This window comes from Lonchura striata, chromosome 5, assembly GCF_046129695.1.
Source record: "Lonchura striata isolate bLonStr1 chromosome 5, bLonStr1.mat, whole genome shotgun sequence".
In the NCBI taxonomy this organism is placed as follows: Eukaryota; Metazoa; Chordata; class Aves; order Passeriformes; family Estrildidae; genus Lonchura; species Lonchura striata.
In genome coordinates this window covers 24,145,474-24,171,897 of record NC_134607.1, presented here as the reverse complement: position 1 = coordinate 24,171,897, position 26,424 = coordinate 24,145,474, and the positions used below count along the sequence as shown (strand labels likewise).

Genomic DNA, 26,424 nt, shown 5'->3' with positions numbered 1-26,424 from the left:
GCACCTGGGATTCAAACACAAGCTTATATTCCTGGTTTCTTTGAGAGACAATGAGTCCTGACTACCTGTCAACGTGTACCCAGGACATGTCACCAGGAGAAAAGGGGCCCCAGGTGCTCCTGACCCACATGGCTGACACAGTTATGAAGGCTGAGGTCACAGGTTACATTTCTCAGAGATGAGCAGTGAAGAGCTTAAAGGAAAAAAAAAAAAAAAAATACACACCCACTACACAAAACAACTGAGCAACAGCAGAAATCAGAGATCCAAAATAATGCACCTGCCATGACTCCTGGAGTTCCCAGAGGATCCAGGACACCTTTGCCTCCTGCACAGCTGCTGTTCTGCTCATCTGAGGGGCAGGGGAACAGTTAAATAATGTGTGCCTTCAGACAGATTTCTTCCCCAAGTCCCAGCAGGTGCACAAGTGAAGACATTCACTGTCTTTCCTCAGCCTGACAGCTTGCTGAGGGGCCATGAAGGACATATTTCCAGAGAGGTAACATCAAGCTGTGCCAGGTCTCCTGACAAGCAAGGAACACTCTCAGCAGCCCATCGGGACAATGGTACCAAAAACAGCTGCTCATGTTCACCCTTAAGGGACCAATAGAGGATCTTTTGAAGAAGACCAATTTCACCCTGCAGCATGGCTCCCCTTCCCAGGGCTGGCAGCTGGTGAACAACCCCAAAGTGAGGGGGCATCAGATGGCATTTTTAGCTTCCCTTCCTGGGAAGGAGCAGAGCAGCTAATGCCACATCTCCTGGTAGGATACCCAGCCACTCCTGTGCCCTCTCACATGTCCACACAAAGGTTCCTCCTACGACTCAGCATCTCCCCCTGCCTTCTCCTCCTCATCCAATCACCTGCACACCCTTCACTGCTGCAACAGGCCAACTAGCTGCTTCCAATTAAAAGCTGCTGTTCTCACCAGTTTTTTAATAAGAAAAAAGTAATTGAAATTTAATTTAGTCAATGACCAAACAACAGGGTATGAAAATGAGCCAGCATTGGCTCAGGTTCTATTAGGAATGAGCTTGAACCAAGACCTCTGGGAGGGGATGAGGGAGCTACCTGGGGTAGCTGAAGGGGTTCTGTACAGGAGGTTTTGAATCGGAGTCTTTCAAATCACCACATCTGCCAACCAGATTTCTTCCCTAGGCCACCCCTAGCATTAGATACAAAGCCTCCAGGCACCCTCCTTCAATAATCCCCGTATTCCAGTAAAAACTTCTCTTCCCATTCCATCCCCACAGCCTGCAAGCAGTGCCTCTTTCCTCCCTCTTCCCAGCACTGCTGCAACTAGAGCCCCATCAGAGTTGGCAGCCACAGGCCAATCAGCACAAACTGCTGCCTGAGAGAAAGGGAGAGAAGCAGAGGAGTCTTGGGGGCCCGAGAAAAAGACAGGACTCGTGAGTCATCCCCTGCGTACCCACAGCCCCCGCTGGCTACCGCCGAGCTCCAGGAAGATGCTGAATATTCGATGAAGGGGATTTTTTTAGATCTGCTGAAAATGGCAAGGGAAACTCCAGTGACAATTTAAAAAGAAAAATTAAAAAAAAAAGGAAAGATCACAATCTCATCACCACAGCCAGTCTTACACCTTCCCTGAGGATATGTTAGAACAGCCAGGGGTGTGAGAGGAAAGCAGCCCATGGCGATCTGTTTCTGGCAGGCAGAGGGAAGGGAGGATGAGGGAATGGTTGCTTGAGGGTGCAGTGCTGCCATCCTCACCAGTCTGAATGTATGCAGGTGCACAGGCAGCCTGGGTTTGCAGGTAAAGGGGCAGAGCACATGCTGAGGGAAAGCATCACCATCACCCAGCTCTGATGCCTCTGCTACAGATCTCAGCAGCTCTGCCCTGGTTGCTACTAGAAGACCTCACTTTCAAAAGGCAAGGTTAAACACAGTATTTTGCAATGCCAACCTGTACAGCAAGGACAGGGGTCACAGGTTGTTTTCACAGAGTGCCACATGAATCACTACAGAAGTGTGGGGTGACATGGGGTCAGTTTGCTCATCCTCAAATCAGTGAGGCAAAAACCATCTCTTGCTAATGTTAGCAAAGTAGGCATTTACTCCTTATCTTAGAAAGCTCCTTTGCATCAGCTGACATAGGGTTAAATCTTCCCAGTCAGTAAAACCTCAGCCCAGTAAGAGAGGAAGCTTCTGCTGCACCCTTGGTGTGACTGTCAGAAGGAGATGTGGGACAAACACTCCTTTCTAAAGCAGAGTGCTTGGCTAGGGAAATGGAGAGGAGGGTGGGAGTCAGGAATTGCTGGCATGGATGTGGAGCAGAGATTCTGGGCTGAAGCCCCTCAGCTCATCATCAAAGGAAACAAGAGTGCCACCAGAATGGTGCCAGGGGAAGTACTCAGCACAGCTGAGGGAGGGGAGGATACTTCTGTGTGTGAAGGAACAGGATACAGAGATTTACAGAAATTATAGACATTTTCTTTTCTCCCACTCTTCTCTTCCCTGTCATTTTCTCTTCTCCACTTTTTCTTTTGGTCTCTGTCTCACCTTCTCTCTTTCCTTCTGTAATCACTTGTTGGCAAATCTTCCCCAAAACATAGTTATTTTGAATGTGTGTTCCTCTACAACCCTTACAATATTTTCTCTCTCATTCTCAGTTATCCTCCTTGCTGGTGAAGCTGATCCATGTAATGATGATAATATTGAACATGGTGAAATGGTTTCTTTTACACCAAAACCAATTATTCAATGCTCTGCTTTCAGGTACCAGCCACTTTCATGCCTTTCCTTGTCACTTCAGAAGCAGAAACTCAAATACCACCTTTTTTTATTCCCCTCTACCATCTCAGAAAGGAAGGATATTATCATATATTTTTAAACTGCTCCTTGAGAAAGCCTGAGATATAAAATGGACTATTTTAGTCCTATCCCTCATTCCCAGTCAGATGTCACTCTTGGGAAAGCCAATCTCCTCAAGCTAACAGCTTGCCTAGTGAGGAAGTAGCAAGTGATACATTCCTTGTCCTCCTGGCATCCAGACCTTTGCCCAGACCCCATTCCCTCTTGTGCTCGCTGCACAGACATAACTCCCCCAGTGCAGAAGCTGATGGTCCACAGTAGGGCCATGCTTTTCCCAGTAAAAGAAGCCAACAAATTATTTCTGCTTGTGATTCATCCTAGAAGAGAGAACAGTGTGGGCTCCCCATTTCACTGTGAGTCACAGAACCTGCCCCCAGTGGGAGCCCACAGAATGACTGGTGTCAAAAGGCATCTCAGAAGGCCTCCAATCCAAACCCCTGTTCAAAGCAGAGCTAAGTTCAAGGCCACAGCAGGTAGGTCAGAACCTTGTTTGCTTGAGTTTTGAGTATCTCAAAGGAGGCAGACTCCAAAATACCTCTGGGTCACCATTGCACATTGGATCCACCCTCATGCTTATGGTTTTCCTTCATGCAGAGCTGAAATTTTCCAAGTTGCAACTTGTCTGTGCTGCCTATTGGCCTTGACACATACTCCTGGGAAGAACCCAGCTCCATTTTCTTTAGGCATATCCCTCATTGCCTCATCAGTCAGATCCCCCTTAAATTTATTTCCTCCAGGCTAAATAAAGCCAGCGCTCTCAGCATTCCTTACATGCTGTGTGCTACAACTCCTTAGCCATCTTCATGGCCCTCCACTGAACCCACTCCAATTTGCCACTCTCATAGTGGAGAGGCAGTACCCAAGTCTACCTCTCCTTGCTTGAATCTCTCTAGGCTGAAGTAAACTCTGCTCTGAATGTTCCTTCTTATTTTACTGTTAAATGGATGATAACCAGCCTCAAGCTACCCAAGTCAATTGGATTCAGTAGAAACTGCAGTTTGGACCACCAGGTTCATTAGACTCTATTTAGATTTTACTATCAGCAAATCAGATTCCCAGTGCACAGGGAAAAAATTGCCCTGACAAAACCAGAATGTGGTATCGGATTTTGTAAACCTCTTATCAGGGATGGGGAGCCAGAAAACAGACCTAGGCTTGTCTTTCCTGCCCAGCTGTCACTGCAGTTTAGGAATTAACTCACCATGCTTTATTTATCAACAAAATTTTCAGTCAACAACCAAAAGAGAAAGGCACATTTTTCCTCTGTAAATGTACTCAGCCTTGTCTCAATCTCTGTCAGCATTCACTTCCACCCAGCATCCTTAAACCCCTTCACTTGATTCTTAAAGAGGAGGGAGACAAGCTTCAGGAGTTCCATCTGTACTTGGTAAATGGAGGAGGAAGACAGATTCACACCATCTTGACATAAAAACAAACAGAGAAAGGAGCAGGGCCACAAGACAGCAGCATGGAGAAGGCTCTACTCATCCTGCACCAAGGATGATTGGTGTGGAGAACTCACTGCTGAAGGACATTGTCAGTGCAGGCAGCTTGAGTGGGTGCCTAACTGGAGGTGAATGGGTTTAGAAGCATAGATGGAATTTAAGCCTTCCAGTAACTGCAGCAGCATCCAAGGGCTTCCAGGTGAACATTTGTGAAATCATTAGGGATCTCTTCTTCCTTCTTTCCTGCAAGATACCTCAAAAGAAGCATCACATTTGGGGGGGGGGGGGGGGGGGGGAGGGTTTCAAATGGGAAGGATATACTTCTTTCTGACAGACCTGTGCAATAGCTCTTCCACTTTGGTGGAAGTTACCTGGTGACCCACACACATTTGCCCTGTTAGAACAACTCTGTGAAGAACTTCAGTGATGGCTCAAATTATTTAGGGGGAAAGTGCCACCATTTCTGGAGAAGGGCACTGTATTTCAATTATGTAGATATATTTGAGAGTGATTTTGAGTGAGATGCACAGTCCCACCTATTCCAATTCCCCCTCCCTCAAGCTCCTGTTGCCATGGCAATGGTACTGACAATTTCAACGCATAAACCCAAATTTGCATTTTAATGGAACATAATTAGAATGCTGAGATAAACGATTCTTCCCTTATAAAAGGTAACATAAACACTACATCTCGCAAATATGCTCTACCAACAATTATTGCACATACAACAGACACAGTGCTGGGCTGTGGGAACTGGGAAGCTGATTTCAGTTCCTTCATGCCTAGCTGGGATGTTTTAAATCCATCACAAAAGCCCACAGTTTCCAGAACAAAATGTTAGATTTACCAGATGTTTGCTGCAAACTGACTCTATCCTGGCTAATATCCTCCCATGCAGTACTCCCAGGTCAGCCCGTACCTCCTGTCACAGCACTGGACCCCGAGATACTCTGTGTATGCTGACAGCTCCCCAGGGACTCAGGAGCCCCTGAGAAATTCCCGAGATGACATCCCAGGGACAATGAAAAACCTCTCCCTCTCTGTCCTAATATTTATTTTCCTTTTGTTTTTAGCTAAATTTGTTGTGAGATGTGCTCTTACTTGGTTTTCTGCAATACGCCTGAGAGTGTATTCTCCAGCTCTAGGACCAGGAAAGGAGCACATTGTCAGCCACACTGTCCGCCAAGAGACCAAATAGCTACAAGAGGGTAGAAGGAGATTTTAAAAAGGAAATGTTGCCAAGATAGCTTTCTTTACTTCAGCAAAAGGCGGGGAAAGGGAATGGAGGAGAGGAAGAAGCTATTTTGCACCAAATATGAAATAAGAAAATTACTTTCTCCTGCCCTTGAAACAAATTAAATTCCAAGCAGGCAGCTGGCAGGAGTGAATACAGATAGACAAGAGAAAGAAAAAAAGAATTAAAATAAAAAAGAAAGAACAGAAGAAAAGCAAACAAGTGAATCAGAAAAACTGCAAACTGCCTGGAAAGTTCATTTGGCTTTTCAATTGGGAAGTGAAATGATGCATACTTGGGTAAGGACAATCACACCTGAGAGAGTCTTAAAGTAGCAGCAGACCAGCTTCTCCTGACCTGTCTGAAACCCACTAGGCCACCCAGCCTTGAGGCAGCTCTGCAAACAAAGGGATGGCATGGGAGTCACCTCTGCCTGAGGCAGAGTCCATCTGCTTCATCTCACCTGCCTGGGCTCTGAAAGCAAAGCCACACATCCTGCTGAGCAGCACTGACAGTGCACTACTGACCCTGAGTTGCTATCTACCAATGCACCAAGTAAATGACACAGAAGCTGCTCCTCAGAACTCTGTGGCCTGAATCTGTCCATTTCTTCCTGCAGAGAGCTTTCCAAGAGGTCTGCCTCAAGTCCTGCACCTTCTAGCAGCACTGGCTAACTAGCCATGTCCTCTCTATGAGATCTGTATGATTAGGGCCCAGAGGGTTCAAGCAGCTCATTGCTCTTCCTCCATCATCCCACACAGTATTCAGCCTGGTGGAATCCCCATTCCTCCTAGAAAGTCTTTTAGTCCTACTCCTCTGGGCTGCACAAAAAAGAGCATGTCTGCCTCTCACCACTCCCACCACCCCAGCTAGTAACCCCATTTAATCTCTCTGCCCTCCTTCGTTCACCAGAATCAAATATTAATTGGGCTGCACTGTGATAAAGTAGCTGTTAATGTGCCTTGGCCCTTGAACAAGTGGAGCTAGATTCAGCCTCCAGTGCAGCACACAGCTAAAAGAGCAGGGCAAGGTGAGCCCAGTGAGAAGTCTCTGGGGCTCCCCACCAATTTGGGCAGCCCCAAAGGCTGCAGATCCTGAGGGTTTGGATCCAGTTGCTTTTCTATGCTGTCAAGCACTGACACCTGTGTAAAAGCACATAGGCAGGCTGCACACAAACACACACAGTTACCTACAGCCATCCAAACTGTACGCAGTGGTCTGGCTGTACAGCACCAGTTGAGGAGCTTGCACGCTGCCTGCCATGGCACTGTTTGTGCAGCTACAGCCAGGTAGAAACTCATGCGGATGCTAACACGTAAATGGGGTGTGCTCTCATCCCAAAGTAAATCATGGTGCACCCAGTGAGACAAGAGGCTGTACAGCTACACACAACCAGACCAAAACGCTTCCCTGGAGCTGATGGCTTTCCACATAACCTTTGTTCAAACTGCAGTTGATTAACTTAAAAATAAACTAACTCTCCTAAACACTATCTGTGCCAAAGTGGTTCATGGGACATTTATTAGTTAGCTACTCTCCCTGAGGACACAGTTTACAAGTTCTCAGTAGGGACTTCTCAAAGGCTGCAGACATTATCCTAGAGTCCAGTTTACAAAGTTTAAGGAAAAAAAAGCAGAGAAAGGAAAGAGATGGTCTTTTGATTTAGAGGAATTCAAGTGCTGGGAGTCAAGATCAAGAGATAAAAGACCCACCTTACACTCATGCCCCACATCTTCAGCAATATAGCTTGCCTCCAGCCATTTAGCTTCCTTGGCAAGAAGAAAGGCTAGCCCTGGCAAGCCTCCCTCCACCACTCAACCTCACTGTCTTTGGAGGCTACCACGGTGCCTCCCAGGGGTCCTCTCCACAGCAGTCCTGTCAGAGAGGCAGCACCATGGCCACTCAGAGTACAAAGCTGTGCTGGGGCCAGCACTACACACGGGTGCTGGCAGATAGGACAGTAAACAGCAATCCAAGGCTGAGCACTAGACTTGCTAGACTAGCAAGAGACTTGCTGCCCAGCCGGTATGGTGACCAACAGGAGATGAGCATGACTCAGACCAAAGTCACCCTAATGGCCCAATGACTGTCACCCAGGATGTGTGCACCATGGCAGTGGTATGGGTTTGCACCCCAAAGCCCCCGTGTATCTTGCTGGTTCTTGTCATCCCTGACAAACTCGTCAGGGATGCGTAAAACCCACAGCAACTGCACGTGTGCCCTCAAAATCTTTTCCATGCCCTCCCCCTGCTTCTGGCAGGTCCTTCCTAAAACTCATCACTCAACACTCATCTCGCCTGGCTGCTCGTGGCAGGCAAAACTCAGCCTCACAGTGACATCTAGTGAGTGAGCCCCAGTGGCACCGTGCACCCTCGCCAGCAATGGCAGCAGCCTCGCCTCCCGCTGGCACTTCTTGTTCCCCGGACTTGAGGGGACAGAGGCAGAGCAGATGTGGCCCCGGAAAAGGCAGCCTGGCCCGCGGGGGTCTCACGTCGCAGCGTATGGGTGTCTGGTACCCCGCACCTCCAGGACTGCCCCTGTGCCCCAGGAGAGTTAGAGTGCCCCAAGCACCTGCTTTAGTGCTTGCACTTAAAGCCTCAGTGCTTCCTGAACTGTGCTGAGGAGAGATGGGTGAAAAGGAAAGAGGGGAGGAGAGGAGCGACCCAAACATATCATTTAGAGAGACTCAACTGCTGGGAGTCTAGAATAAATAGTAAAAAGTCAGGTTGAACTGTCACCCTCCCACAGCCTCTGAAATTGCAGATCCTGTTTAGACACAAAAGCAATAAAAAGAGACAGCAGTCAAGGAAGCAGGGAAAAATGGAAAGACAAAATACAGCTATTAGAGAGAAAGCACAAAGAAAAAAATGGTGAGAGAAAAATTACAAAAGCAGAGTGCAGAGAGAGAGAGGCCTGGCACTACACTGATGAATGCAGCATGCCAGCCACAGGACAGATTACCTTCCCTTGATCCGAGAAGCCTCACAAGTTACTCTGTGCTGTTCTGAGCAATTCTGAAAAAAACATCCCAGGAATTAGGAAACCACAGTGTGTGTTGCAGCTATAAACATCCAGCCCTTCAAATCTAAAGGGAGTGGGGAACAGCAGGGGAGATGTTCCACCTTTAGCAACTGAAGCAGGGACATGCATGACATAGCTGCAGCCATGGAAAGATTGGGCTGTGCCAGCAGAGGACAGAGCAGACAGGAGCTGCAGCAGCAGCAGGCAATACTGCCCCAGCTCCCCTGGCTCTGCTGCACACCAAGCAGCACAGACATCCTCTAACAAGGCCTGCCTAAGGCAGCAAAACCCATGATGGCCCCAGCCCACCTCCTGTCTGTCTCCAAACCCTTAATAATTGATGACAAGCATAACTAGATAAACTTTGCTGCATTCTAAGCCAGCTCTGGGGCTTGTAAACATTTTAAGGAGCAGAGAGGCTGGGAACAAAACAGAGCCTTCCACCACCTTGTCACTGCTTTAAAAGCAACCATATTCACAGCCACTGACACTCCCAATTTCATATCTACACAGCATGAGGACACAAGCTCACAGCTCTAATGCAACATCTTCTCTGTTTATTTCTAAGCTCTTTATATGAGAAATCATTAATTCCACTGTAACCTGGATGAAATACATCCTTCCTGGAAGAAATAAGACATTATTTCATCTAAGTCCACAGTATTTCCAGAATAGAGAACAACTTTTTTACAAATCCTCTAGTTAAAGAATGTTATACACTGAACCTTGCCCCAAAATCCTCATTTCAGTTTCTGTCCATTTTCTCCATTTTCAGTGGGGCGCTTTCTTGAGGTGAATTTCTCAGATTCCGGCATGGAACAACCTATATTTCTGACTAAAACATAAAAGAAAGCCACAAAGCAGGAAGCAAACAAGGTAAGGAAGGAATAAAAAGTAAATGGAAAGCCAAAAGGCCAGGTGTCAACCAGGGAGGTCAGTCTGCAATTTAAAAAGGAAAGATCAATTCTAGAAGAACAAAAGGACAAAAAAAAAAAAAAAAAACAAAAAACAAACAAAAAAAAAACCCAAAAAAAAAAACAGGCTGAAGTCCCGAGGCAAGAAAGCAAAAAAACTAAATCATCAGGTAACAGTTCAGTGGCTTAAAGCTGATTTAAAAGGAAAACAAAGGTTCCCAGTATGTCTCAGCATACATTACAGTTGGCATAGCCACAATACACAGAGTAGCACCATACTTTCTCAGAAAGCTTCAACCCACTTGCCTATACAGAATAACATGCACCACACCAGAAGGCTTCAGGGACATACCCCTACAGAGCAACACCAGGCCACTTCAGAAGGCTGCAAGTCTCTGCTCTTGCTGTCCTTAAGCCCATCCTTTTATACCCCTCATGTTCATGAATTGCACCTGTGTGCCCTCTGTTCCCTTTGGTGATGCTCAGTGCACCTGGGCACCCTAAGGCTCATTGCTTTCAATGCTGCTCACATGATTGTCACAGCTGGAGCCCATTAGGGATGAGGTTTGGTCACAGCCCCACTCCCAATCACCACAAACTGTGTGCCTACACTGGTAAACTTGGAGGTTCAGATGCTGATGTCTCATCAAACCCACACTAACTGTAAGTTTCAAAATATCAAGGGAAGACGCTCTGGAAGAGTCTGAAAAGACTTCCATGAAACAGCTCAAAACTTCTTATCCAGAAGTGCCAGTGACACAAAACCACAAAAATTAACAAGCCAGATCCCCAATAAGCAAGACAGGGACCTAAATCTCTAAAGTTTTCAGTAGATCCCAATGTGTACATGTGGCAGTAAGTGTTGTCCACAATTTACTGACCTTTCTACAATGTTTTTCATTCAGTCTGAAAATCTACAGAGCAAACTTGAACTGTCTCCAAGCCCTGCCTTTGCCCCTTCCTGTGTCTGCCATCTGTTACACAGGTTCTCGAGCATTTAGCAGTTCCACAGCTCCTGTATATTTTGTCCACTCAGGCCCATCTCTGCTCCAAAGGATCTTTAGCATCTTCTCCTAGGTTCTTAGGGAAAAAGAAAAGCTACAGCAGGATAGGTTTAGGTCTTTCAGGGAAACAGTGGCAGTGAGTCTGCCCTTTTCTCCCGGAGCCAATGCTGCAGGAATGAAGAAGGTGGGGAGGGTAGGAGGGAGACCAGAAACCATGTCCATGGCCCACAGAAAGAACAGGGAAAAGTTAATCACTCTGAGACCTGGGATTCTTCTACTCCTTCATCCTTTTAACATTTAAGGATAGCAGTGGGAAACAGAGAGAAATAGTTCCCCTCCAGCTGCAGAACTGTTTTGCCTGCTCCTCTCTAGGAGGTCTGCGAGACCAGCAGATGCTCTTCTGAAGAGAATTTTCCCTTCAGGGAAAAATAGAAAGTATGAGGGCACTGGACTTTCAGGCATCTTTGTGAGTCTAGATGCCAAAACCCATTTTTCTGGCCACAAAAACCCTGTGACATGAACACTGGGTTCATAATTATGTAAATTATTACCAGCAAAGTTCTTTCTATTGGTATTCTAAGCCCTGAAGAAGGGCTTGTTTGTTTGTTTGGGTTTTTTTTCCAAATACAATATTTTATGTACTTAAAGATATTTCCTCTATCTACAAAGTGGACTCTTACAGTACCAGTAGAGCTATTGATGCTTTTTCCCCTTCCATTTGGAGCAAAAGAAAACAACAGGTAGAGGACAAGGATGTTGAGAGCTGCTTAATCTTTGTCCTTCCTTATCTCTTCTGAATAGGATGTCTCTTTCGGGGGAGAGTTCATTTCTTGCTACAGCATCTTGTACAGTGTGAAGCTGATTTAATCTTAACCTGCTCCAACATTATCCACAAAAGCTGCACAAGGTAGAGCCAGTTTCTTGGTGAACTGGAACAGGTCATTGAAAAGTGAATGGAAGAGGTAGATGTATGCAATGGATAAAAAAAAAAAAAAAAAAAAAAAAAAAAACAGAATAAAAGACTTCCTGTCAGTCTAAAATAACTAGATACTTATGCAGGTGTATGAATGAAAGTGTTGCCCAGCCCTTGTTCAAATTCAGTAGGCTGGAAAGTTAAATTGCTTTTCAAAGGCATGTCACAGTGTTAAAGGACAAAGGTTCTTGTGCACTTGAAGTACAGTGATCCATGGCTCTTTGTAGGAATGGTGACCACAGCACAAACTGCTTCAAATTGGCAAACACAGCTAAATATTAATGACAGCAGCATTGGATATTGCTGTTCAAGAGAAAATACAGAATATGGGAAGTGGTAAAAATGGACAGCTGCTGAAAGCAAAGCACATTCCATAATCCACATATGAAGAAACATGCTGAGGTGAAAATCTGCTATGAATATGCTTGGAAATCAGTCTGATTCACTTGGAATAGACAATACAGATATATGTGTCAGTGTGGACTGTACCAAGTGTTCAGACATCAGGATCCCATTTCCCAAAATCATAAACCTGTATTTTTTTAAAAAAGCCCTAAACTAAATAAATGTTTGTGTTTGTTATATTTTACTTCTAATGCTGTCCTTAGCTTCTGTCTTCTCACATCATTCACAACATTCCTTCAGACTGAGACTCCTACATAACTCCCTGAATCCAGAAGCTGGAGCACAAAGTAAGAGCAAACAGACAGCTATTATGAACTGCTACAGACAGCAGTGTGATTAGACATGAATATAGGTACATCTTTGTTAGCATGTAATACAGAATAATCAGATAGAACAAGCTAAATCAGATGTCTTCCAAAGCCCAGAATAATAGGGAAATAATAGTTGCTCCAAGATGAACCAGGAACTTTATCTGTATACTCAAGCAGGAAAAAAGTACCATTTTTCAATGCCATAAAAAGGAAGCAGAAAGTAAACTGATAATATTCACATATGGAAGTTACTGAAAACTCCAACTGATCTGTAGGCTGGGTCATTTAGTACTTGAAAAGCCAGCTACCCACTGACACATGAAAGAAAGCTCTAAAACATGAACATTAGTGTCAGGAAGCTTTTGAAGACATCTTCAATCTCAGAAAGAAAGGCATTTCCCAATCTGAAATGCAGCATCTGTGGGTTTTGCCACCTAAACTCAGATTATTCAGGCTCTAAGATAGTGATTTATTTGGATGTTATACATTTAAATGAAGACCATTTGGCATTCATTCTGTCCCCAAAGTGCTTCAAAGAGCTAACTAAACTGATTTTTGAGGGATTGCAAAGTGATGACATTTTAATTTTATTAATCTTGGATGAAATTTTAATTTAAATAGAGGCCGTAAAACAGTGCAATGAAATACTGTTGGGTTTTTTGTTTTTGTTTTTGTTTTGTTTGTTGTTTTGTACTGACATAGACAAAGTCTCATAACATTAAGTTTTTAATAGTACATAATAGTCTGGAAAAAGCTATTTGTAGGGTCTGCTCAGCTACTTTCAACAGTGACTGAGTAAAAGAAAGGCATAGTTAAATGTATATCTCATAATGACACAAGGAGCATATAATCACTAAGAGACTGATAAAGCCATGGAAGCTCCTCTAAAGAGAAATAGAGCATTTCATATGCTCTGCTCAGCATAAAGCAGATTTATCAGAAACAGGTAGTTGACTTAATCTAAGGTCAGCAGAGGATATTTTGCAGTTTGAAACATGGAGAAGACATTGTGTGTTCCAAAAGCCTACATTCTAGAGCTATAGTAGAAGTAACATATACTACACAGGCAAAACCCAGTTCATATTAAGAGATGATTTTACATCCCTAATATAAGCCAACAAATTTATCTTGTTTTGCAGTGCAGGGAATATGAGCATAATTCTCTATTAAGGTCAAAGAGCAAAGGAAGACTATGCACCTCTGTCTGCATGAGTGTGGCAGGTGTTGGTTGTACCAGAGCCACCCAGCAGGAACAGGACAGAAGCTGAAATCACCATGTCTGGTAAGACCAAACAATGCCTCCAGAATGCAGTCAGGAGAAACAGCAGCAATCATGCCCTGAGAAAAGCTGCCAGATCCTGTTAAAAGGAGATGAAGAAATGTAATGTATTAATTATAGGTACATGATTTCACTAAGTGTTAAAAACCCCATAGCCTATGTTAGACCGTGATCTTTGGCAACAGATCCAAGCCTGAGGAATACGTCAAACCATAAAGTGTGCATCCATTTAACCTCTGAGACTGTGCATGCAGTTAAAGAAAGTGCCTTGCTTTCCCTCTTCAGCAAAGTGACCCCTGTGTGCTCATTAAATTTTATTCTGCAGGTAATTGCTGACTAAAATCACAGCAAGTCTGCACCCAGCCTTGCTGGTCAAAGGAGGAGTTGCCTGCATTACGGGTCCTTGCTACTGAAGGTATTTAATAAGAAGAGACTCTGATTTTCTGAGACACCTACATAACTGAGAATGGTATTAATTGGCACAACAGAAATGGAAATGAGGTGGTAATGGTTTACTTTTGAGGTAGAAAAGGGGCTCTGTGTTCCATAAACAGGATAATGCATCAGTGCAGCTTCTATCACACTATTTTGTTGAACATGTTTTGCAGTGTTGGCCAAAAAGATGTTTTTCCGTCAGACGTCTGCATAAGGCATTTTATGAGGTTACAGTGTTCTGACACAAAGCATGTGTAACAATGTATTAGGTGTTCCCAGTAAATTATGTTTAATCAGTAGAATAAGCTGTCTTGAATATACTGTGTGATATGAAACCATGAACAGCTTACACAGAACCTGTAAATTGTATTTTAGGGGCTGAAATATAAGAGTGTTTGACTGATGAAGTATTTTGAAAATACTTTCCCCATGGCATTGGCAGCTATCATTTATCTCATTCTGACCAAGATGAAGATAATATGCATATACAAGCAGTAACAACTTTTCTGCTGACTATAATATTCTTTATTGTTCTTTTCAATTTCAGCAATAGGCTATTAACTCATGGCTTGTTCAGCTTCTTTACAAAGCTACAATAACCTCTTTGTAACTTTGTGAGCTTTCGCACAACTGTAAGGACAAATCTGGCAAGGCTGAGCAGGTTCAATTTTCCACCAGCTATAAACAGAAAACAAGAAAATGTGTTCTTGTTGGAGAAGTGTTTTGCATCACATATCCAGTGACTGTCCCTCCAAATCAATTTTAAAAAATAGCTCATTAAAGGGAAAACTAGGATTGAGACGTGACATGCTGAACAAACAGTAAATGGTTAATGCTCCCCAGCTCTGAAGCCAGGAATAGGCACCATGTAAGTCCTGTCCAGAAAAATGTATTAGCTGCACTAGCGGAAACTGACACAGGATGCTGATATCCATCCAGGGAGGGATTCAGAAGAGAAGGAACAATAAAAGACAGGCATTGAGGTGACATCTGCAGAGGCTGGAGAACAATTTCCAGAGAACCGCTGTCTTTTAATACACAGAGGTTTAACTGTTATTGGTCCCTATTATATGAGAAACAATGAGAGCCATTTGTATCCCTTTCTCCCTGCAGGACATGTCTGAGGGAGAATAAACCTCTTTCCTCCTCCAGTGTCAGCTTGTTACCGGCAGCACTGGTTATAATTGAATAAGCTTTATTCAAATGATAGCTAAATTTAGCAGATATTAGCATGAAGTCTCTAGAGGGGTGAAAACTGGAGAAGAAAGCTTTAAACAAATAGACTAAAGTAACCCTGAATAATATATGCAATTTATGGCAGAGTCAATTTCTCAGTCTGATGAGTCTAGCACAGTTAAATCTGGATTTTGGGGCTTTGCTGAGACAAAATAAGACACCATACCCTTTCCTCCTGGCCTGTGATGGCAGGACCTCTTGTCCACAAAATCAGATTCATTATCCAGTGTGCAACAAGCCAATAATTATACATGTAGGAGAGACTTGATTATTTATTTCAGGGTTATGTGAGCCCAGGTGCTCAGTGACATTCCCCAAACCAAGCACACCCACCAGACTTTCCACACCATCATTTATATGCAGAAGTTTAGGGTTTGTAACTTTCCCCTGTGTTGTGATGAGTTAGTAGGAGTAATTACATAACCCCAGTTAATTTCTGTGTGGGCTCAGGGAGAGGGCCTTCACCTGGCCAGGGGTCTTTTTGACCTTTCAGCATGACTTTTAGTATTATAGGGAACATACATGGACCTTGAGTATTTTGCAAAGTTAGCAGTACCATACATACGTCAACATCTTGATTTACTACATCCTTAAAGGTTGTTAGTTCCAGGATATCCTTGAGTAAGGGATACAAATTGCTATCTGTTCTGATACAGAACATCCTGACTTACTACATCCTTAAAAGTTTGTTAGTTCCTGGATGTCCTTGACTAAGGGATGCTGGCTGCTGCCTGTTACACCGATTAAGTCTTTTTTTCTTGCTGATTAGCACTGAAAGTATTGAAAAATCTTGCATCATCCTGACTTAAGATAATCTTGGTATTCACCCAATCTAGCCCCAGTCAGGGTCACCTAGAGCAGATGACACAGGACCATATCCAGATGATTTTTAATGTCTCCGGACACGGAGCCTCCACGAGCTCGCGGCGCAGCCTGTTCGGGCGCTCTGCCGCCCTGATTTGGGGGGAAGCTCCCGTGTTTCGGCCGCTGGCCGCTGCCGCCGCCGCCCTGAGGGCGGGGCGCTGCGGGCGGAGCGGCCATGGCGGCGTCGCTGCTGCGCCGCGGCCTGGAGCTGCTGGAGCCGCCGGCTGGGCCGGGTGAGCGCCGGGGCCGTGCGGGCGGGCGGAGCGGGGCTCCCGGCACGGCTGCGGTGCGGTGACTCCGTCCCTTTCCCGTTGCAGGCCGGGCGAAGGCGCCGCCGGGGCTCCGGCGAGGCCGGGCCGGACGCGGGGCGGCGGGCGCGGCGAGGCGGAGGAAGAGGGCCCCGGAGCCCGGCAGGAGCAAGGCCACGGTCAAGGGCAGAGTCGTGAGGTCGGCGATAGGTGAGTCCCGACACCTCCACGGCCCTCGTGCCGCGGACCCTTGAGGTGTCCCGTAGCCACGCTGCCGGTGGCTGTATCCATTCAATTCAACGCAATCCATCCTCTCCCATCCCCGTCCCGTTCTCCTGCATGCCCTCTTGGTGTCGCTCACTTTAAATACAGCCTCATTTGTGGGCGCACCTCTATCCCTGAGCTGTAGTGGTGTCTTTCTCCCGGGGTTTTGCTGATCCTTCTGTGTGTCTCCTTGTGAGCTGCCTGGATGAGCAGCTGATGTGTTTTGTCGATTTCTGCTTTGCCTCAGAGGAGTACCATAAGAAGAAGCCTGTGAATCACTTGAGAGAAAACCTGAAGTACATGTTAAAGGGACGGCTTGTTGCAAACAAAGCTGTCACAGAACAAGTAAGACTGTGATTTCTGTTTGGGATGGGGGGTCTGTTTCCACTGAGGAACACAGGTGAATGGGAATCATCCCTGGTTCTTCCAGATTTATACCTTGCACAAGAGAGTCAAGTTAAGTTTCTGTCTACTGATGGCCTTGAGGAATTTCTATGTGCCCTGGCAAAATAACTTAGTAAGCTTTAAACTGTTGTTGATATATTGCTCCCTGTGTTGTTTTCTAATACTAGTCAAAATCACAGAATCGTAGAACAGTTTGGGTGGGAAGGGACCTTAAAAGATCATCCAGTTCATCATCCACCCTGCCATGGGCAGGAATGCCACCCACTACATCAGGTTCCTCAAAATATCCTGACAGCTGTTGGCTTTTCTTAATTACCAAATATGTATTTCATAGTTTCAGCTGGCAGAGATGCCCTGGTTCAGACCTTCTCATTACTGTTCATCAAACTGGCCTTCTCTGTAGCAGGAGGCTGACTAATGAGGAAGCAGATCTGCTGCTAGCTCATCTAATAGGAATTACTCAGCTTCCTAAATGGTGTTTCTCATAACTTGAGAATTTCTTGAATGGTCTTCCCCAAAAGGTAGTCTCATGCCAGGATTTGAAGAGAAGAATAGTTGACAGTGCTAGAATCTTGAGCTGTTTTTATGAGATATAGGCTGTTAGCTTACATAAACAAAGTGGTTTAGGCCAGTGTTTCTCATGCTAGAGATTGTGACAGTGTATTAGAAAATGCTGAGGGAATTCCACAAGTTTGTTGGGTTTTTGGTTTGTTTCACAGAGGGAGGGAATAAAAAAGAAGGTCATAGTTTCAGAAAGTTCAGATTGAAATCCATGTTCTTATCTCTGTCCCAATTAACTAGAAAATAGTTTTCATGTTTGACTTCAAATAACAAGTTGGTATCTGCTGTTGTCCCAGTGACCTCTTTTGGTTAACATCAGTAGTTTGCCTCTCACTTTTCTTTGGAGGCATTTTGGGAAATAGCAGGGTTCTTGTAGAACAGCAGGGATGCTGCAGGTGAGCTTGAAAATCATTGTTTTGTGATTTGGTCTGGATAACAATGACTGTTTTTTTTTTTTCCATTTCTATATTATCTGAAGGTTCTTGCTCAGAACAGAGGCAGGAAGTCCAAAGATCAGCCTCCAGAGAAGACAGAAAAGAAGAAGCCTGAAGGCACTGTGTTTACTGAGGAAGATTTCCGTAAATTTGAGAGGGAATACTTTGGGATCCCATAAACATCATGACAGGGATTCTTGCAGCTCCAGTTTTTCTGCAGTTTCTCCAGTCTGGCTCTCAGGCCTGGGCATTTCCTTGGCATGTTTGAAATGGCACATGGGGGATGTACCTCTGCCAGTAAGTGCCTCTGTGTCAGACTTGCAGAGCAGCTCTGCTTCTGGGCAGAGCTTGTTACTGGCCAGCTAAAGCCACAGAGGTGCTCTTGGCTCTGACATGTGTTGTCCTTATAATTATCCTCCTGCAGCCAGCATGTCTTGCATTCTTGATGTAGGAGGGTGGACCAAGGCAAATAAAAATCATTTCCCCTGCCTCAGGATATAAGGCTTCTGCTACCTCTTATTTGGCAGGGAGCATTGAAAGTACTGTATCTGAATGGAGAAATGTTTTGGACCAGCATTAAGAAGGGAAGGATGCTTTGAAAAACTGTTAAACTCAAATAACCCTGAAGTTTGGGTCTTGATTACTGCCACTGTCAGGCCTGTCAGTCATTGCAAAAACTTTTTATATGTCGTTTGATTAAATAATTGTTGCAGACACTGTCTCTTTGCCTTTGTCACAAAGTGATTTTTATGACAGGTGATGAAGATGAACCATGTAACTGCTATGATCCAGACATTCCTTTCTTTAGGATGACTCAGTTATGTGAATGGCCTCTCCAATTCATGTTAACACATATATTAAACCATCTCTCTGACATGCTTAGGCATTCAAAGAGTGCAGGTTGGAATGGAGATGACTCCTCCATTTTGGCTACTCACAATCTTCCCTTTCTCCAAGGAAGAGCTCTCACACAGAGAAAGTTGTCCTTTGAATGTTTATAGCTGAGTGTCCCTCTGAGATTTATCCATGCCATCAGGGCACCACTGTTGAGTGTAGCCAGGTCCTGTAGCCAGGAGAGCTTGTGACCCAGATGTTAGTCTTGGCATCAAATTAAAATCTGAGCATGAGCTTGTGGTGCTGGGTTGAAGGGAAGTTGTTTTCTCTCAGACCAGCACTAAGTAGCCAGTTGTAAGAAACAGAAGGCCCTGCAGGTGGGAGTGTTGTTCCAGAAACTTCCTCACTAAACAACTTTAAATGTGCTTGGGTGGCTCTGCCACTGCCTTATCCTGCCCCTTACCTAAAAAAGATGGAAAATGTGTTCCCTTTCTTTCCCCTTGGAGAAAAAGTAAAACAGGTAAGGAGAAAGACTAATGCCAAGCTTTGGTTAAGCTCAGGAGTTGATTACAAGAGGCCTGTCTGACCTGAGCAGCAGCTGCATGATGCCAGCATGGGCAGGAATTCACTTATCCTTTCCCTACCCTCCGATAATAGTTCCTGGTGCTGTGCTTTTAACTCTGTCCCTCCTCTGTTGAGTTCTTTTCCTGTTGTCTGCATAGGAGGAAAGGTAACTTGGATATATGAGATCCAGACAGGGGAAATAAATAGTGAACATACTGAAGTGTGTGTACTGGAATTGGGTAATAGCACGTGTGAGGGGATTTATTTTAATAGGATCAGGTTCAATTATCTGCAGCCAGAAGTGGTAAGTATGGAACAGTTCAAAAAACAATTCCCTTTTTTTAGTTTGTTCTTACTTCCAAAAATTAAAACAAAACAAAACAAAAAAAAGCTTCTTAAAAGAATGGAAGCATTATTGTTTGAAGAAATAATTGAGCAAAATGTGTATTCAGTACATGTCTACCTAAAACTTCTGCACTGTGTGCCTGCTGCGGTGCATGTGAGCTGGTCTAACACAAGCAGCTCTTTGTGGAGCTGTCATGAAGATAATTATTTGTGTGAAAAAGCTGGCTGTGCTACAACTTGAGTGAAGGAGGTAGGTTTCTGGGGTGTTACTTTGTTTTAAGTTTTCATCTTCAGTATTTGGCATTTCCTATGATCCTACAGAAGTTCTTCATGTCCTTTCCTGCTCCTCCTCTACCCGTTCCTCCTACACATCCTTGTTTCTGTCATTGTTCAGCTTCTGAGCCCTTCTCCCACAGACTGAAGGAAGCAAAACCATCCTTCCTTGTTCCAGAAAAGGGCAGGAGGGTAATGTGGTTCACTCTCTTTGTGCAAAACCGAGCCTGTTTGTTTGCAAATGTAAGCAACAGGAAAGCTCTTCTTTCAAAGTTAATGAGGAACTTTCAAGTGAGGCCCAGAGCAGTTCTCATGGGGATAATAACACCCAGATTAGGGGACTTTCAAAATTGGGTGTCAGCTCTTATTACTGGCTAGAAATACTATTAGGGCCAACATAAATAATCAACATACTTCTTGAAGCATTATGCTGTCAAGGAGAGTAAAGCTACCTGACAGACTGAATTTTGCCATTTGAAACTAAACTTGATTGTAGAACCAATAGTATCCTTAAATAAATTAAACTTTATTTTGTGGGAGGAAGAAAAAGAAGCAGAAGTGAATGGTGGCTCTAGAGATATCATTTGCAAGGGCAAAGATCTAACAGCAGCAACCTTGACTTTCCCCCTCTCTGGCAGGGTGTGAGCTCCTAGGAAAGAAGAGCAGTGCCGCCTGAATACTGGGTAGGTAAGGACAGGTGGTGCCCCGTGAGGGGAATGTCATCAAAGGAGAGGGAAGAACAGCCTGTTGCATGTGCCTGGTGTTCAGCTGTCTGTCTACCCATGCCCAGAGGATGCCAGCTGTGCTGGGACTCCAGGAGGTGGCTACCTTGGAGCAACCACCCTATTCCTGTAAGTGTTTGAGGCCAGGTAGGATGGGGATTCGAGCAGCCTTTGAACAAAGGTGTCCCTGGCAGGGGGGAGGGAATGGGATGTTCTCTAAGGTCCCTTCCAACCCATATGGATTCTGTAATCTTGGCGCTTTGCAGCCAGACTTCTCTGCCTGATGGAAGAGATAAGAAGGAGTCAGAGAAGCAGCAGCTGCCATAGCTGCTTTTCCTAGTTGGCTTCCAACCTGTTTCCCACGCTGGAAGCTGATGGGCTGCAGGCCACAGCAACCTTTGGACCTGCTGGGCAGCATTTCTTTCCCGCGCATCTGCGAGCGGCAACGCGGGGACGTGTCCCACTGCTGCCGGGCCAACGCTGCGTGCTCACTGAGCTCATCAGGCTGCTGGCTCCCTTCCCAGCTCTGCGACACCAGCTGAGCATCCTGCAGCAGAAAATAGAGGTAGCTGAGCTAGGCAATGGTGAGGGTGCCATCTTACAGGGCGTCTCCACCCACATGCAGCAGGGAGGCAGAATGGGCAGCAGTAGCAGCAGCTTTAATATGAATGCAAATAAAAGCTCTGGAGTGTTATTAGTGTAGAACCTTTCCAGGGAAACTGTTTAGAATAGCTCCCATATGCTCAGCCTTGAGCTAGCTTTCTGTGAATAAGATTCATCAAGCATCTTAATGGCCTATTGCTCCCTTGTTATGTGAATGGAAAGCAAAAAAAGGAAATTTGTTCTGGTGGGTACAAACTCATGTAAGCCCATACAGCCTCTGCTGTATCAGCAAGTCTCCACTTCCTTGCCACAGAAAGCAACAGCAACTACTACTAGTACTGTGTGTGTGTCAGAGAGGAGAGGACTGCAAATGTAAACCAAGAAAACACATTTGTTCAGGACACCAACTTCTTACCTCTGAAATGGCACAGCAGTAACAAACCTGGCTGCCAATGAACTAGCTCAGGCAAATGAGATTGAAAACAGTGAAAAAGCTGTAGATGAAAATCAAGGGGTATGGTCCTAAAAACCTTAGCCAATCTTATGCTCGGGGTTTTTTTCTGTGACTGCTTTACATTTCAGTCTTGCTGATGATCAACACAGCATCAGCACCTACAGCACTTACAGGCTCCTGAATGCCTCAGGAAGAGGACTGGTGATTGTAAAAAGGGTGCACAGCAGTAGGGCCCTGAATAACTCAGAAAAGTTACAGTGAAAGAAGTTCCTTATTTTGAGACATGAAGACCCATCAATTCAAGTCAAAATGAGGAGTGTGAAAGAAGGCAGACTGCCTACTTACTGTCTGCTTACAGCTCAAAATGTGGAACTCCAGCCAAGGCAGACTGAAGGGTGGTAGGTTGGAGGGGGATTAAAGGTTTGCATGTCTATCTGTAGTTATGTTAAATAGGATTAACAGATCCAACCACTAACTGGTGGGGGTGGGGGACACAAAAAGCATGAAGGTTGCTCTGCAGCTGTCTAGAGGGTTACACACTCCTTTTTCTGAAGAAATAAGCTGTTGGCAGGGCTAAGCAGTAACATAGCCAAGCTGCTCTGTCCTGAGCTGCAGTGTTTGCATGCCAGCAAGATCATTTATTTCCTTTAATGTGAGGCAAAGACCAGAACTCTTTTTCCACCTGCCTGCACACTGCAATGGAGATGCAGAGGAGTTTCAGGACTAGGAGATTCTCCGTCCTATATAAATTCAGCTGACACATCTGCTGCACCTGGAACTCACTCCTGCCATTCCTTAAAAGGGTGTGTGTGTGCAAAAGAGAGGAAGACAGCAGCTGAAGGAGAAATGAGAAGTGCTCACTTGGAGAGCACCTCTGTAATAGGGAAACTGGAGCTTGTGGGTGCAGCCAGCTTCCTTCTTTTGGTGACTTCATTCACTTCTGACACTGCATGACTGCACTGAAAATAATGCAAAGGCTGCAATACCTGGGATACCTGAGCAGTCAAAATAGTATTGCCTAGGTCAGTGGACTGAATTTCTCTGTTAATTCACAGCGCCTGAAGCATTTCAATGAGAAAGTCAGCAAAGGTGAGCACTTCTGGACCAGCAAGAGATGTGCATGGTAAGACCCCAAGATGGCCTTTGCACTGGAAATGAAGTGTAACAAGAGTTTATGTGTAGCACAGCATGGCAAGGCTGTGAATACAGCAGGACAGTGGAAGGTAGGATATCCCCAGAAGCTACTTGGACCATACTGAAAAAAAATTAGTATGCACAAGATGGAAAGTATGCCTATAGAAAGGACAACAGAGGTACTTTTTTTGGTTGTTGTTGTTTTTGTTGGGTTTTTTTTTGTTCCCTAAGGCCTAACTCTATGGGAAGATAAAAGAAAATTGGTATTATTCTGGCCAAAAATGTATATATTCCCTACCCCCCAAAAAAGGCTATGAATGGACTACCACTGTGTGAAACTGCATCAGAATAAGCCACATTTTCTTTCTATAGTCCAGCTTGGGAGCACTGGAGGAGCATTAATCTCCCGAAGGACAGCCTGTCCTTGCAGCTATTTCTGGGCTTTCTGCCAGGGCAAAAGCTATTTGAAAGACTTTGTCATCATTCTTTCTTCATTCCCCAACACTGCAGCTGTGGATTTATTTTTGTAAGCTTGCTGCAAAGCTGCATCTGATTCTCCACACACGCATGTGAAGAAGTTGTCTGCAGTGATGGCTTCCCCTTTTCCTTTTGAAAGAGAAGTGTGTGCACCTGGGTCTCTCTAAAGGCAGGGTGAAGAGGAAGGTAGTTATAGATATTATGATAACAGCAGAAACAAGCTTATGAGAAGGGACTTTGGGAGCAGTGAACTGTAAGAGGTTGTTTGGTTTTGTGGGGAAATATTGGACTCCTGTTTACCATGAAGCACAAAACTGGCTGAGGGATCAGAGCCTGAGTGTCATACATGCTGTATATGTGAAGTCTACTTCACTGCCCTTAATTCAGAGGCAAAATAACTGAGACAAATGCCATCAGCTGTCCCAGCTTCAGATTCAAACAGCTTTTATATAAACACAGATTGGGGAAATGATGCTGTTTCCAAGGATGTAGAAGAACTAGGCTCCTCCAGGGGTAGGTAAAGCCTGCATTTCATGCACTACAATCTAATTCTGGACACGGTATCACACTCCATGCAAGCTGCAAGGAATCAGTGGAAGCACATTTTTTCTGTGAGGCTGTGAGAAAAAGGAGAGAGCTCCTGCAGTTTGAAAAATATAAAGGCAATTATTAGGCAGGAAGCTATCAGACTTTTTACCTCTGTGGGCTGGAGCTCGAGACAGTGTCCTGGGCGCTCCTTGGCTCCTGCTGCAGGCTGGACAAGCTGCTGGGCTGCAGAGCAAAGCAGCCTGATGCTTGGTGTGCCTAACTGAAGCCTGGAGGAAAAGTCTCGATAAAAAATGCAGATGAAGAATCAGCCCTGATCTCCAGCCCCTGTAAAATCTTAACTAAGTTACTAAGTATGGAAACACAGCGTCATTTCAGCAGGCGTTGCAGGAGATTGCCATATGGGCTGCCTCTGCAAAGCCACAAGCTCGAAGCCTCAGCAAGCACTGACAGTGCTGACTTGCTCTTTAAGGGCAGGTTTCTGACTCTCCTGCAAAGCCCACACACAGCTGCAGAGAGCAAAGCAGCATGGATGCATCATGCATTCCTTCTCACCTGCTCCAGCTCTGATCTTCCTTCCCTGGAGTGAGTGTAATTGCGTAAATTGGACCTGCACACCCTCTGCAGGGCTGTAGAAACCAGGATCATGTACTTACTGGCCAGCTCTGACACTGTTACTAAACACTCAGACACTGTAGCTAATATTTGTTTTAGCCACAAGTGGCTTACAGACAGCCCTGCCACGGGGTGGGGAAGGGATAAATGTGCAGCCAATTTTTCCAGGCTTCAGAACTGAGTAAGAGCAGCAGAACACAGGAGGTGTTCCCTCAGCTCTGGCTGTTGCCAGGTGTAAGCAGAAATTGCTACGGCTCTAAGGGAAGAGGAGGTGGTTGCCCTGTGGTGCAAAAGGGGGAATCAGTATGAGGAGGAGAGGAGGGTTTTTCCCTGCACAGGGAAGCCACCAGCTGATTAAATTAATAGCCACTTTTCTGTGGATCAACTGAGACCAAGTGCAATGTCACCTCAGGTGCAAATTTGACCAAAACCTTGGAGCTTTCTGCCTCTAAGTATCCCCATCCTCAACCTGGCTAATGCAGCTGATTTGAAGGAAACCCATCACATTAGTCTACTTCCTAAACCACAGCAGAGTCCCTTGTCCCTGCTTGCAGTCTCTAGTTTGCAGTGCATCTCATTCATACAGTACACGGTCATCAGCCCTTACCCAGGAGGCTTGAGGCTACTCAAATTGTCTCAGGATACCAAGGAGAAGGTCTTAGTTATCCACTGCTTCCACAGCGTGGCATGAGCCCTAACTCCTGATGGGGAGCCTTCTTGTAATTTAAATAGCATCCAGGCACAGCTGTAAGCACAGACAGGTGCCACTGAGGGCCTGGCCCACTCAGCCCTCCACGGCAGCAACCAGCTCCTGCTGCCAGCAGCACCATCCATCCATGGGCTGGAGTAGCCTTTGCACACCAAGGTCCCCAGCACACAGCTGTTATCCCACCTCACCTAGCGGCTTGGGCAAAGAGCTCAAATGCCACAGACCTCCAGCACCAGGAGGCTACAACTGGAGAAACCATTCTCCAAGGTTTCCTTAAGGACCTTTTCCCTCCCCGCTCCAGCACTGACTGGAGCCCTGATGTCACTGCACTACAAGTGTGTGCCAGCCAGGCTCAGATGTCCAGCACCTGAGCCCAGCAGCTCAGGAAACCGCACTAGCGGCATGTCCACATGCCAAAGGGATTAAGCAGTGTTAGATGGGAGTATGAGCAGCCAAAAAAAAAAAAAGAAAAACTGAGCACACATGTAGTTAAAACCGGCACATCCAAAGCCCTTAACACCACCCCCACACAAACAGATGTGCTGCTCCAGCACACCAGTACCTTCCTGCATAGCTGAGGCAGGACTAGAGCTGAACTAGTTTTATGGACCAACTCAGCTATAGCCTTAGTTAAGGCAAATTTATCTTTAAAATTTGACTCATGCGTGGCTGGCTGAAGCAGCACTTTCACACTGGTACAGGAACGTGACCCATCAGTAAGAACACTTCAGAAACCCCATCGACCTGGCCCAGTTCACACCAGCTTGACAGGGCCAGGCTCATGGTTTGGGCACTTGGGTTGCAGTTAACCCACAGCAAGGGCAGCAAACACTTGTGCGTGTTCTGGACTTGTATCCTAGGAAGCTTTCTCAAACCAGTGTTCACAACTTCATTTTGTCCCTGGACCCTTTCCCCCCCTTCAAAGAAATATCAAAGTCTGAAAATAAGCACCTCCCACCACATGGTATTACTGACCTTTTGTATTCCATCAACTCTCCAATCTTGCTGGTTTCAACGGTCTCACAATTTGCTGAAAACTGAGGCACCTCAGTGTGATGCCCTTACTCCAGAATACAGGGAAATTATGGAGGGCACAGGTCAACTGAAACATTTTACACACGCTCCAGTTCCAAGCACTCTGCACTTGCACTGTACCCACCACCCAGAACAAGCAGCACAAGTGACACACTGCTCTCACTAGACACACAACAGCTTGTTGTGCTTGTATTTACACCTAGGTGTGGTTCAAGTCATGCTGGTTTTACAGGTACCACTCATCACA

The 26,424-nt window shown here is 45.3% G+C and overlaps 1 protein-coding gene across 1 annotated transcript; it reads left to right on the top strand.

Moving 5' to 3' along the window:
- The first annotated feature begins 16,113 nt into the window (after positions 1–16,113).
- RPS19BP1 (ribosomal protein S19 binding protein 1) lies at positions 16,114–18,580 on the top strand. The gene is made up of 4 exons (XM_021554027.2): positions 16,114–16,187; positions 16,272–16,412; positions 16,714–16,811; positions 17,911–18,580. Exons 1-4 carry the CDS (start codon positions 16,130–16,132, stop codon positions 18,043–18,045), a joined length of 432 nt encoding a protein of 143 aa, XP_021409702.1. The 5' UTR covers positions 16,114–16,129; the 3' UTR covers positions 18,046–18,580.
- The last annotated feature ends 7,844 nt before the right edge of the window (positions 18,581–26,424 follow it).